At 25.5% G+C, this 12,854-nt stretch overlaps 2 protein-coding genes across 11 annotated transcripts in view; one reads left to right on the top strand and one right to left on the bottom strand.

The window, feature by feature from the left end:
• The first annotated feature begins 3,025 nt into the window (after positions 1–3,025).
• LOC127281607 (uncharacterized) lies at positions 3,026–6,344 on the top strand. Its single transcript, XM_051305388.1, has 2 exons — positions 3,026–3,172; positions 5,520–6,344. Exon 2 carries the CDS (start codon positions 5,529–5,531, stop codon positions 6,312–6,314), a length of 786 nt encoding a protein of 261 aa, XP_051161345.1. The 5' UTR covers positions 3,026–3,172; positions 5,520–5,528; the 3' UTR covers positions 6,315–6,344.
• A 3,892-nt stretch (positions 6,345–10,236) lies between these two features.
• The window catches only part of LOC127281614 (protein held out wings), a 116,002-nt gene continuing 113,384 nt past the window's right edge, over positions 10,237–12,854 (bottom strand). For 4 of the 10 annotated variants that reach the window (XM_051305411.1, XM_051305403.1, XM_051305409.1 and 1 more), the window contains one exon: positions 10,238–11,778. The gene's annotated coding sequence lies outside the window, so the exon portion shown is untranslated. Of the gene's footprint in view, positions 11,779–12,854 lie in introns of all 10 variants that reach the window. The other 6 variants (XM_051305410.1, XM_051305402.1, XM_051305408.1 and 3 more) reach the window with 4 other exon arrangements.

The following is a 12,854-nucleotide window of genomic DNA, read 5'->3' on the forward strand; positions in this document are numbered from 1 at the left end:
GTCTCTTTTTAATGAGTTCTTCTTAAAGTCATCCTTTCCAACGTCATGGAGAAACACGAGAGTAGTTTTCATTCCCAAACCGGAGGGCAAGGGCTATCGTCCGATTTCATTGACATCTGCGGTTAGTAAACTGTTTGAGCGGATGATTCAAAAGCGACTAGAACACTACCTAGAAATGAAAAACAGTATTCCGATAGGTCAGTTTGGATTCCGCAAGGGGAGATCGACGATCGACTGTGTTTCCACCTTTACTACGGACATTCAGCAGGGCTTTGTCGGGGGGCACCATACTGTGGCCTTGGCCTTGGATCTCAAGGGTGCATTTAGCAACATCCTTCCCAGTGCAATTTATAGTCACCTTGTCAAACTGCGAGTTCCTGACAGATTGGTGAATTTCGTCTCGTTTATTGTTTCGTCGAAGAACTTGTTTTTTTCAGCAGATTCGTGTGATTTTAAGGTTTCGCATGTAGGTGTTCCACAGGGAGGGGTGTTATCGCCCCTGCTTTTTAACTTAGCTTTAAGTGGAATAGCCTCTGTCATTCCCTATAGAGTCAAATGGCTAATGTTTGCTGATGATCTTCTCCTATATGTGAGGTCGAAAGATGTTAAGGATGCGATAGACTTGATCGAGGAAACTGTAGGGGTATTAACACCTTGGCTAGCAGAGATTGGTCTTGACATCGCTCCGGGCAAGTCACAATTAACCATTTTTTCCAAAACACGAGATAAGCTTAATGATATATATTTAAAAATAGGGAACAATAGAATTAAAAATCAGGATGACTTGATCTATCTGGGGATTCACTTGGACCGCAGATTGACTTGGTCACTGCATATAAGGAGTATAGCTCAAAAAGCTTCTAGAGCCATCAACATCCTGAGAGCTATGTCAAAGATATCATGGGGAGCAAATCCTTCCTCAATGATCCTAATTTATAAGGGTTTAATCAGGGCTCACCTGGAGTGGGGTTGTCAACTCTTCGCAAATGCTAGTCGATCTAACTTGGACCTTCTAGATAAAATACAACTGGCTGCGTTGCGTGCCATTTTAGGATGCATGAAATCAACCCCTGTCGGCATCTTGTTATCTGAGGTGAATGAGTCACCACTGGCCTTGAGACGCTCGATCATTGGCAAACGGCACATGCTCCGAAATCTTGCTTGGTCTCTGAACCCTCTCGTTCCAAAGTTGCAATTGTTGTCTGAGAAATGCCTAATAGATAAGAGATATAGACGGGACACAGGTTCGATGAAGTTTTCATTGCTGGATACATATCGAGATATGACATGTATTACTAGGAAGGCTTTTAAATCCAGGAAACCCTCAACTTTTGATATGACTTGGGAGGAGCTATCTAGTTCCCTTGACATTGACGTTCATTCTGGTCTTGAACTGAAGAATGATGCTCAACCCGATAGAGCCTTTAATCAGTTGATGCAGCGGGATTTTTCAGAATTTATTCAATTTTTTACTGATGCTTCTCATAATCCAGTTAAGGGTCTTTCTGGCGCTAGTTTTGTTGCTCCTTCTATTAATTTGGAATTTGGTGTTCGTTTGAGCGGATTGATGTCGGTAGATTCATGTGAGGCATATGCAATCTATTCGGCATTGAGGCACTCTTTACAGATGAAAAACGATAATACACTTATCATATCTGATTCACGGAAAATTTTACAAGAACTTGACCAAAGAATATGGATTAGGGATCCTCATCCTTTTATTGTAAAGATTCTCAGAGTGATTTTCGAGTTGAAGAACCTGGGTGGAAGGGTACGATTTTTATGGATTCCGGCGCATATAGGGATCAAGGGGAATGAAATGGCAGATTTGGTAGCTAAAAAATCATTGTACTTACCTTTTGGGAACTACTCAGGTACCCCCCTGCGTGACTTTATTTCTCTGTTAGAGCGAGATTTTGAGTCATGGAAATCCTTAAATTGGCCATACGCCGATATACGGTACTCGAGTAATAGATATTATACAAGGGTTAATTGCAAAACCAAAAGACCTTGGTTTAAAGGAATCCAAGCTCCACGCCGATACATTAATACTGTGACCAGGTTGCGGACCTCGCATATATGTACGGGAGAGCACTTTGAAAGAATGCAGTGGACTCTTCCTTTAGGATGTGAGTGTGGTGCGGAATATAAAGACCTCAAACACCTACTTAGCTACTGTCCTATTCTTTCCACGGGTAGACCGGCTTTCTTTTCATATCTAAATACCAAGATAACTGATTTTAATCCTGATAATTTTGATTTGGACAATTTGATTTTTAATCCAAATGCTGATATAGTTGTAGAAATCGGTAAATTTTTTGCTAGTGGCGATGTGGTTATTTGAGCAGAATGAATTGAGATTTTATTACTAAATGTTTAATTTATAAGTTAATTATATATTTTTTTTTTTTTTTTTTTTGTTTTTTTGTTTTTTTTGTTTTTTTTTTTTTTTTTTTTTTTTTTTTTTTCTCTTTACACGCTCTTCTTATTGAGTGTATTAATTATTCTTAATTTTAAGATTGTAATGGAATAAATAATAAATAGAGGAAAAAGAAGGAAGGAGAACGGTTGAAGGAAGAAGGAAGAGATTAATAAAGAAATTTATCATAAGCATTTTATTATTTTCACTTAAACTTTCTTAGTCTCACTTGGGTAGAGAGAACTTGGTTTTGAATTATTCAAATTTTCCCGCTCTCCCTCTCCCTCTAGCATACTGCACTGTGGGATCTATTAAAGGCTATGTACATAGCTGTATCTGACTTACATACACATACCTGGATTTACATACATCTAACTGGAAATAAAATTTAGTACTGGCTACCTGTATATACAAGAGGCCATTTAAACAAAAAGAAGAGAAGGATTTTGCTTATTGAAAGAAACTTTATTTGTTTATATAATTTACCTCGTGAGAAAAAAAAGAGTGTAATTTACATATTAGTAAATAATTTACATAATATGTGAATAATTACCCATCAAATTAAAAATTAAATAAAGTGACAGAATTTAGTGTTTTGAATTTGCGCCTAAAGAAAAACAGTTGAACATTTTGGAGGTTAAGTTATTGTCATTTTCAAAAATTATCAACAAAAAAAAAGTGGGATATATTCTTTTTTTTAATGTCAACTACATTCAACAACAATTATCTTTGTAATATTTAAACTACTATTAGGTAAGTGTAAAATAAAAGTCAAATTTGTTCGTTTACATCTAAGTTATTCAAAAGTTTATTTATTTACAAATTTTACACAACAACAAAAAATCAATTGTTGCCAATAAAAAGTAATTTTTATTTTATATAATGCCATTAGAGGCATTTTTTACTTCTCTAAAATATGAAGTCAATTTATTATATTTCATTTAAAGTTGTTTGACTTTTAAAAATCTTTTGAAAATCCTAAAATTTATTCAAGAAAAATTCTCAATTTTCCAAAATAAATAATTATTTTATTTTGTGAATTTCTAAAATTCTCGATTTTTCTTTTAAAATTTCTCTTCAACGTTGTATTTCCTTAAATTTTCTATTTTCATTTCTAAAATTGTTTTTTTTTCTCAATGTTTTCCTCAAACTCAGGCATCAAGTTATACTTTTTCGACTTTTTCCGACTTTTTTTTCAAAAATACAACTTTTTTCGATTTATTTTAATAAAATGCGACTTTTTTAATTTTTTTTTTACATTTAAAAAAACTTTTTAAACAAAATACGTTTTTTTTAGTATACAATGCAGATATTCTTCAGATTTTCTTTATTTCAATTATTTAACAAATTTTTAACTAACATTCTTCACTAAATTAATTATTTTTAATAATTTTAATGAAATTCTTCACAAATTCAATTATCTTAAAAAAAAAGATCTAAAGATTTATCTTATTAAAAAAATTAGCTAATAAAATTATCAAAAATTTTTAATTCAAAATCACTTGAAATTTAATTATTTGCAAAAATTTCAATTATTTTTAATGATTTTTATAATATTCTTCGAAAATTCAATTATCTGAAAGGATTTTTCAATTAAAAACTTTTGGAATTCAATTTTTTTATGTGATTTTTAATAAATTTTTCATCAACAGAAATCACTAAAAATTTCTCTTATTATATAATTATTGTCTGAAATTTAAACACAATCTTTTGAAATTCAATTATTTTAAAAAATTTTAATTTAAAATCTTCTAAAATTTAATTATTTTTAAAACTTTCCATGTAAAATTTTTTGAAATTTATTAATTTCAATTATAACTCTGCTGAAATTCAATTATTTTTTAATGATTTTTTTTATAATATTCTTAGAAAATTCAACTATCTGAAACCATTTTTTACTTAAAAAATTTTCAAATTATTGTATTTTTGTCTTCAATTTCTATTAAATTTTTTAGTAAAATCATCAAAAAATTAAAATTAAAAATCACTTGAAATTCAATTAATTTCAAAAATCTAAATTGTAAATCTTTGATAATTCAATTACTTTTACAAAAATATTATCTAGAAAATTATTTGTTAAATTATTTTTAGTTCTGTAAAATTTAATTATTGTCTGAAAATTTTAAAAATCTTTTGAAATTCAATTATTTCTAAAAATTTCAACTTTAAATCTTCCAAAATTATTGTTATTAAAAAAAAAATTTTCATTTAAAAATCTGTAAAACTTGATTAAGTATTGCCTGATATTTTTTTCGACCATCAAAACTAAAAACTATGGAAAAAATTTTTAATTCGAATAAATTGCTTAAATCAGACTTGAAAAAATTATTAAAATGGAAATTTAAGAATTTTTTTTGAGAAATTTGTCATTAAATAAAATTTTGAAAATTTGTCTTACAATTAGTTCGATTCTGAAATATTCGAAATTAATTTTCTTGATAATATTCATTATAAAATTATTCTCATTACAGAATTAATAAAATGAATTTAATTTCTAATAACAATTAGTTATTTAAAGTAAAATATTTATTAACCAATTAAATTTTGTTAAAATAAAAAAAATCGACTTTTTTTTGGAATATGAATCGACTAAAACGACTTTTTTTTGTACCTTAAAGTCGATTCGATACTATAAAATTGTTTATGCTTTTATTTATACTTACATATTTATTTTATATTTATTGAGAAAAAGCTAAAAAACAAAACTTACTTTATTATTTAAATAAAAAATATTTTCCAAGTTTCAACGCCGAAAGTGAACTTTGAAAAATCCTTGAATTTTTTTTTTAAATTACTAAACAGTCTGAAAAATTAATTGTACGGATATCAGAAATCATTATTAGAAATTATAAAATTTTTCTAAAAATATTTCACAACGACTTATTTAGATGAAATATAAAAAATAAAAATAAAAAAAATTAAATCATCATTAACAGTTGAAATTTATAAATAAATAATATATTAATAATGATTTCAAAAAGTTTACATTTTTTATCTAAGAATAAAAAAATAATTCTTGAATATTAAAATGAAAAGAAAAATTTTTTATTATTTTTCATTTTCAATTATAAAATTAAAACCAAAAAAATTATCATTTCAGTTTTTTAACATGACGGATATAGTTCCTATTAAACGAAAACTCGACTCAGATGACGATGATGACGATGATGATGATGAGGAGGAGGAGGAACTGGATACAATGGAATTATCATCATATATATCAATAGACGAAAATTCCATAGATATAAAACATGAGGAGCCAATAGTAAAAAAAGCAAGAGGCAAAAGAAGAGGTGGAAAAAATTTTCAACAAGAATGGTTTGATGAATTTCCATTGTGGAAGGAGTGGGTTATAAGATTAGCGAATGATTCACAATTTCATTGTAAATATTGTGATAAAACAATGTTATGCGGTAGAAAGGAAATTTTAAATCATGAGAAAACAGTGAAACATATTAAAAAAAGGGAAATTTCTGAAAAAATGATTCGCTACGGTTGTATTGTTAATACAATAAAAAATGTTACTGGTTTATTGCCAATGAATAATTCTTGTATTGTCACAACATCGCCACCACCAACATCAACAATAGGAACAACAACTGATGATTTAATTGATTTAAATACGGGTCTTACATTTCGACAAAAAGTACATGAAGCCGAAAATAAAATTACCGAATTCTTTCTTGCCAATGATATTCCATTTAATTTATCGGCAAAAGTTGTTGGACTTTTTAGAGAAATTGAACCATTAGTTTTGAAAGACATTAAATTGAGTTCGAGTAAAATGAGTTTAGTTGCAAAAGAAATATATGCCTTAAAAACTGGTGAGAAGAATGTTCTTTTTCCCAGAAGTCGTAAAAAAAAGAATATGATTAAATTAGATACAAAACACTGAATTTCGTGATTATTATTATTATTATTTTTTTATAGAAAAAAAAAGGAATTTTGAAAAAAGATACATATAAATAAATATGTAGATAAATGAAAGAATCTTAAAAAAAAAGAATATTTAGTTTTATAACTAATATAAATGTAAAAAAAAAAATTTTAATTTAAATGTGTTAACTAATGAATAAATTTGATAAAATAATTAAAAATTTAATTAAATTCTTTTTTATTGAAGAATATTTTTTTGTTTAATATAAAATTGGGTTTCATTCTAAAAAAAAAAGTTAATTATCAAATGATTAAAATTTGCCAAAGAAAATTTGTGTTTAGTGTTATAGAAAGGGAAAAAGAAAAATTCTTTTTAATCTTCTCCTCATCCGTTTATGAATGAAAAATAAACTTGCCATTTTAGTAACATTAAGAAGATCAATTTTTTAAATTTTACATTCTATAATAAATATATTATAATAAGCGTTACCATCAAAGAACTTTGTAAATATAAGTTATGCTCGATGGACTGTTTATCATTCAATTAGTTTTAAGTTTTGTAAGAAGTATAATAAATTAAAATTGTTTATTAATTCTCGTCTTTTATTTATTTATTTTATATCAAGGGGAGAGAGAGAGAGAGGAAAAATCTTGTGTCCTTACGTAATTAATGAATGGCCCCTTAGAAACTTAAAAAAAATGAAAATGGTATAAATAAGAACACAATAATTTCGATTTTTCTAGTTTATTCAAGTGTTGTAATCTTGAAAAAAACAAAATTTTCCATTGTAACAATAGTAATAAAAATATTTATCTGTCATTGATGTCGAAAAAAAAAATTTTCTTTTTGCTCTACTTTTTCTAAAATAATTTTCCAAATTACAGAATTATAAATAATAAAAAAAAAAGATACCTAATCTAGAACTTTAAACATTATGAAAAGTGATATTGGTTTTTTCATTCAAATAAAAATAAATATAAGGTTTTTTTTTTTTTTTTTTTAATCTTCGACAGAGTAAATACATCTATATATAATGACATTATAATTCTGGTACTGCATAAATAAATTCCACAATAATTATGCAATATTTTTTTTTTTTTTTTTTTTCTTATCACACATTTAAATATGAGGAAATGAAAGATTATATTCGAATTAAATATATATATAAAAAAAAAAAGAAAAAACACTTTTTGAATCGTGGTAACGAAATATTTCACAAAAAAAAATAATAATAATATAATAAACACTGGCAAAACCAGAATTATAAAATATAATATATATATATTTATATATATATAGGTATCTGATATTATATATTTTCTATCTCTACCTCTTTCTTTTTTCTATATTCCATAAACTCTCAGAAAATAATACGATTTATTATTTATTATTATATATCTATATATATATATTCAAATATATAATAATCAGATCTTTATAGAGATAAGAAAAAAAAAATTATTATTATTATTATTTGCATTGCTGCCCGTAATTTTTAATATTGCCACGATATCCTGCACGTACCAAAGTGGTGTGCTAAAAAATTCTTTACAATAAAAATAGCAATCTATAAGAAAAAAATGAGAATAAATCCAGAGAAAAAAAAAAAACTTAAACTCAAAAAATACACTAACAAAATTTCTTTTTTTCTAAACGTTTTGTGTGGATTTTTTTTTCGTAGATGTTTTTTTATACTTATGATATAAACATTAAATTACGACAAAAAAAAAGAAGAAGAAGCGTTTTCTATATCTTGTCCTTTTAACATATTATAAATTCTTATTAATAATCTAATATTTATATATATATATATCGTTTACGTATTGATATATATATATAATTAAAATAGTATATATTTTGTCAGATAAATCCACGATTATAGAACTTAAGTAGATTTGCAGATCACTGATGAAATATAATAATTGGTGTATATAACTATGCTTTAAACACGTATTTACAACAAATGACGAAACATTATACAGGATTTGACGAATAAAAAAAAAAAAAAAATCCCTTTTTTTTTTTTTTTTTGCAATACTTAACTTAATTAACAAAAAAATAGGCACAGGAGCTTTTAACGTGTACAATTATACAATAATAATATAATATAACTACAATATTTTGTATCGTCACTTTTTTTTTTTTTTTTTTTTTTTTTTTTTTTTTTATATATGGCAGACCTAAACGTTAACAAGTTATAATTATAATAATTGTATTCAACGTTAAGTAAATCAATCTCTCACGCCATTGCTCCTGCAATAAAAACTATGAACAAAATTTCACAATAATAATAATAATATTAAAAATATTTATAATAATAATAATAATAGTAATAATAGTAATAAAATTCCACAATTTTTCTTTCATAAGGAAAGTCACTTACAAAACAAAATTTTTTTTTTTAATTTGCAAATTTTTAATAGAAAAAAGATTCGTTAAAAAAAACGAAATAAAGATAAAAGTGACTGTTCCCTAATATCAAAATTTTAGCGAAAAAAAAACTTATTGTAATAATTTTCAATTTTTTTTTTTTTTTTGTAGAGGTATATAAAGAAGAAAACTTCTTTCGAAAAATGGTCTTTGTATGTAAAAAATAGAAAGATTCATAAATTTGGCTTTTTTTCGAGCATTCTTTTTTTTTTAAATTATATATTTACTATAAACGTTACTTGAAAACGTTAATCTGAGATTCGAGATTATTTTCATTTTTTTTTTTTTTTTTTTTTGAGAACAAAATTGTTTTCAGATTAAAAAAAAAGAATAATAATATTTTCATTTCATAAAGTAAACTAGAAAAAAAAATAGTTAATAAAAAGCTACAATCCTTGTTTTTTAATTCCTTGTTCTTCAACTCCATCGCGCGCGATGCTTTTCCATGTTGTACCTTCTTTTTCAGTTTATTTTTTTTATCCTCATTTTTAAAAAAATACCTAAAATCATAAAATTTTACACTCTCGATAAAATATATATATTTATATTGTATATAAGTACTGTGGAAGCCAAATGTGTTTCGTCGTTCAATCTCGATTCGACTAGTTCTGTAGATGGGCCACCTGTAAAATTTTTACAATGCGCACACTGGATCATTGTATTGTGCTTTATTCCAAAATTACCAATCGATTTCCTCCTTTTTTAAACAGCGTTGAAAAAAAAATGTATTAAAAAATATTTTTTTTTTTAGTGTCAATCATGCGAATATTACTAAAAATTTTTTTTTTTTTGAACCAAAGTGACAAGAAAAATTGTCATTGAAAACATTGAAAAATTAAATTTAAATTATTTTTCAATTTTTTTCAATTCGAGACAAATTTTTTTTTGATTTTTTGTAAAATTTTAAATCTTTCGATTAAAATGTGTTTTGAAACCCCTCCCCCAAAAAAACAGATACCAAAAATTTCATTTGAATAGAAATGAAGAATTTAAATTAATTTTCCGAAAAAATATCAGTTTTCTTTTAATTCTTTTTCAAATTTTTAAGAAATATTCCATTATTATCTGAATTTTGTAAAAAATTTCAGAACCTCTTGCAGTGTTAAATAAAAAATGAAATTAAAATTTGGAATTTTTTTAAAAATTGAAATTTCAAACTAAATACTTTAATTTTTAGAAATGGAAATTTTTTACATTTAACAATTAAATACAAAAAAAAGAATTTTTTCTCAAATTTTCAAAAGAATTAAATAAAAAATCAAATTTTTTCACAAAAATTATAGTAAACAAAAAAAAAAAAATCTGCTTTACAAAAAAATTATCTGAACAGTGAAAATAAAAGTTAGTTCAACTTTACATTTTCTTGTGTTTAACAAATTTTTTAAATTAATTTTCTTTTTTACAATTTAATAATTATTATTATTTATTTTAATTTTTTTTAACACTTTGTATAATTAAAATAATTACATTTGAATAAATGACAAAAACTTCTGACGAGTAGAGAACAATTTTTATTGTTTATATTTTTTTTTTTTTCAGAAAATTGTCCTTTTTTATTCAAATGTAATTTTTATTTTATTTAAATTTAAATTCAATTTAAATGTTAAATATTTTAAAAATTAAAAAAAAAATTTTAAAACAATTTTTAACACTTTTAAAGTGTTGGAATTTTTTTTGTAATTTAAAATTACAAAATTATGCAGTTGAATTAACTTTTATTTCAATTGTTCGTCTGATATTATTTCTTAAAAAAGATTTTCAATTAAAATATATTTTTTTTAAATAATATATACTTTTTTAAGGGTAGGTCAAAGTCAATGCAATTTTTACGTAGAGCTTCAATGGAAAAATTGCATCGACTTTGATCTGCCCTTAAGGAGGTGCAATACCGGAACATAACCTTAAAATAGAAATTCTTTTTTATAGAAAATGAAACAATAATCTGAATTGAAGAGATTGTAACATAACCTCAAAGTAAAAAGTTTCTTTTTAAAACAAAGAAAAATATAATAAAATTTAATTTCATTTAGTTATTTAAATAACAATTTTATCCACTTTTTGGAAATAATGAGATTGAATCAAAAAATAATTCGTTCAATAATGATTTTTTTTTTCTAAATTGATTTTTCTTTACAAAAATCGCAAATTTTTATCCAATTTTTGATAAACAATTCTGAAATATATTCTCTACAATCATAATTTTATCAATGTTGCTAAAAAATATTTTTTGTTAAAAAAAATTATTTAATAAAAATAATTTTTATTGTTTTTAATTTTTCAAAAATCGACTTTTAACAATATTAAAATAATTACAATGTCATTATTTCCAAAAAGTGTAGATTTTTCAAAAAAAATGTTGTATTTCAAAAAAAGGTAAAAATTTTTTTTTTATTTTGAGGTTGTTACGATAGCCACTCTTCTTAAGGGCATGTTAAAGTTGCGATACTTTTTACACAGAAGCTACTATGTAAGAAGAAGTATCACTACTTTAACATCCCCTTAATTCATATTTATTTTCTGTACTATTAAAGTTTAAGGCAATGTCTACTATTAAACCACCTTAAGGGCATGCTCAATACAAACAACGCCGCCACATTTAGTACCAACAATAATCGTAATGGCGTTTGCTTATTTCCCCCTCCCCCAAAAAAATACATTTCTCGCTTATACGATTACTCATAGGAGGAAATCGTCTTTACCAAATTAAGGACTTCAAAATACGAAGTAGGTTTCTTTTGGATTAAAGTATTTTACGCCCAGTTACCTAATAAAATAATATTAAGATCTATATACGAAGTACTGACTTCTGGATAGTAAGGATTTTTTCTGGATTATTTTTCGTGTTTTTTTTTTTTTTAGTATTTTTTTGTTGTTTTTTTTTTTTGTTTTTTTTTGGCAGGATGGATAAGCTTGAGACGAACAGGGCTGGTGACGCGGACGGCGAAGGTCTGTCGGCTGGTTTTTGTGTCGAACCAATCAAACGCGGATGCTGTTCCATAGAGTCCAAGTTGTTAGCACGGGGCGAGTGGATTCCATTGTTAGCACTCCAAGCCTACAGGCCATGGGCAACCAGGGTTAACAAGAAAGAAAAGAAAAACAGTTTGTTAGTAATTTGATTATGAACCGACGTTAACAAGAAAAAAAAAAAAATATTAATATTATCTAAAATAGCTCATCATAGCTGAGAGAAAATAAAAAAATTTGTTAATGAAAAGCAATGCTCTCGCAAATATTATTATACGTACAAAATGCTTTTTTTTGTTTTCTTTATATAGAAAACAATATTGTTAAAAATTGACAAGAAACAAAAGAATAAGAATCGCATGTTTTTTTTTTTTATATAAATCCACTCGATTTCCGAATTTTGTTAACCATTACCAGATAGCAATAATAAAAAAAAAATATATGAAAATTCCTTTTCTTCTGTTAGATTTTATTAATATTTAATGAAGACTGTTGGGAAACGTTTTGATTTTTAGGTTATGAAATAATTTTTTCAAAAAAATTTATTTCTTTTTCAGCGTAAAATAATTTGTAAAGAAAACATAACCTATTTTTTGTCGCCTTTTCTATAACGCACGTGTTGCCACGAGAAGTAGGTTATGTTATCTTCACTACGTTAGTCAAATTAGTTTACAGCTGAAAAATATAACAACATTGGACGTGGTAATACAAATTTTTTGTACACTCCTGGCTAGATATGCCTTCATTTTTTTTCTGTCCTTTTCTCACTCACACGTTGTCATGGCAACACGTGCGTGTTGAAAAGGACAAAAATATGTAGGCATATCCAGTGTTTAATTTTTAGGTTATGTTTGAAAATAGTAAACTCGAATCGAATCTAGAATAATTTTTTTTCGTCCCAACAGCCTTGAGCGTCGATCTCGTTAACATAACCTCAAAAAAGAGTGAAAGAGTTCAAATAACAATAGATCAAAATATTATTTTCCTTTTTTGAGATATGTCAACGGTATCGATTTTAGAACACTAAATTTTTTTTTTTTTTTCTATGAATATTATTATCGAACAAGGAATATTATAATAAAGAAGAGTACGAATTGTGAAAGGGTAGCATTGCTTTACACATAATTTTCAAAAAAAAAAAAAAAAAAATTTGATTAGTTTGAA

This window comes from Leptopilina boulardi, unplaced genomic scaffold (assembly GCF_019393585.1).
Source record: "Leptopilina boulardi isolate dan_hultmark-lab unplaced genomic scaffold, ZJU_Lbou_2.1 LbouV2_273, whole genome shotgun sequence".
Taxonomy (NCBI): domain Eukaryota; kingdom Metazoa; phylum Arthropoda; class Insecta; order Hymenoptera; family Figitidae; genus Leptopilina; species Leptopilina boulardi.

Excerpts from the sequence above, each read along its gene's own strand:
- LOC127281607 (XM_051305388.1), top strand. The coding sequence starts at position 5,529 with ATGACGGATATAGTTCCTATTAAACGAAAACTCGACTCAGATGACGAT.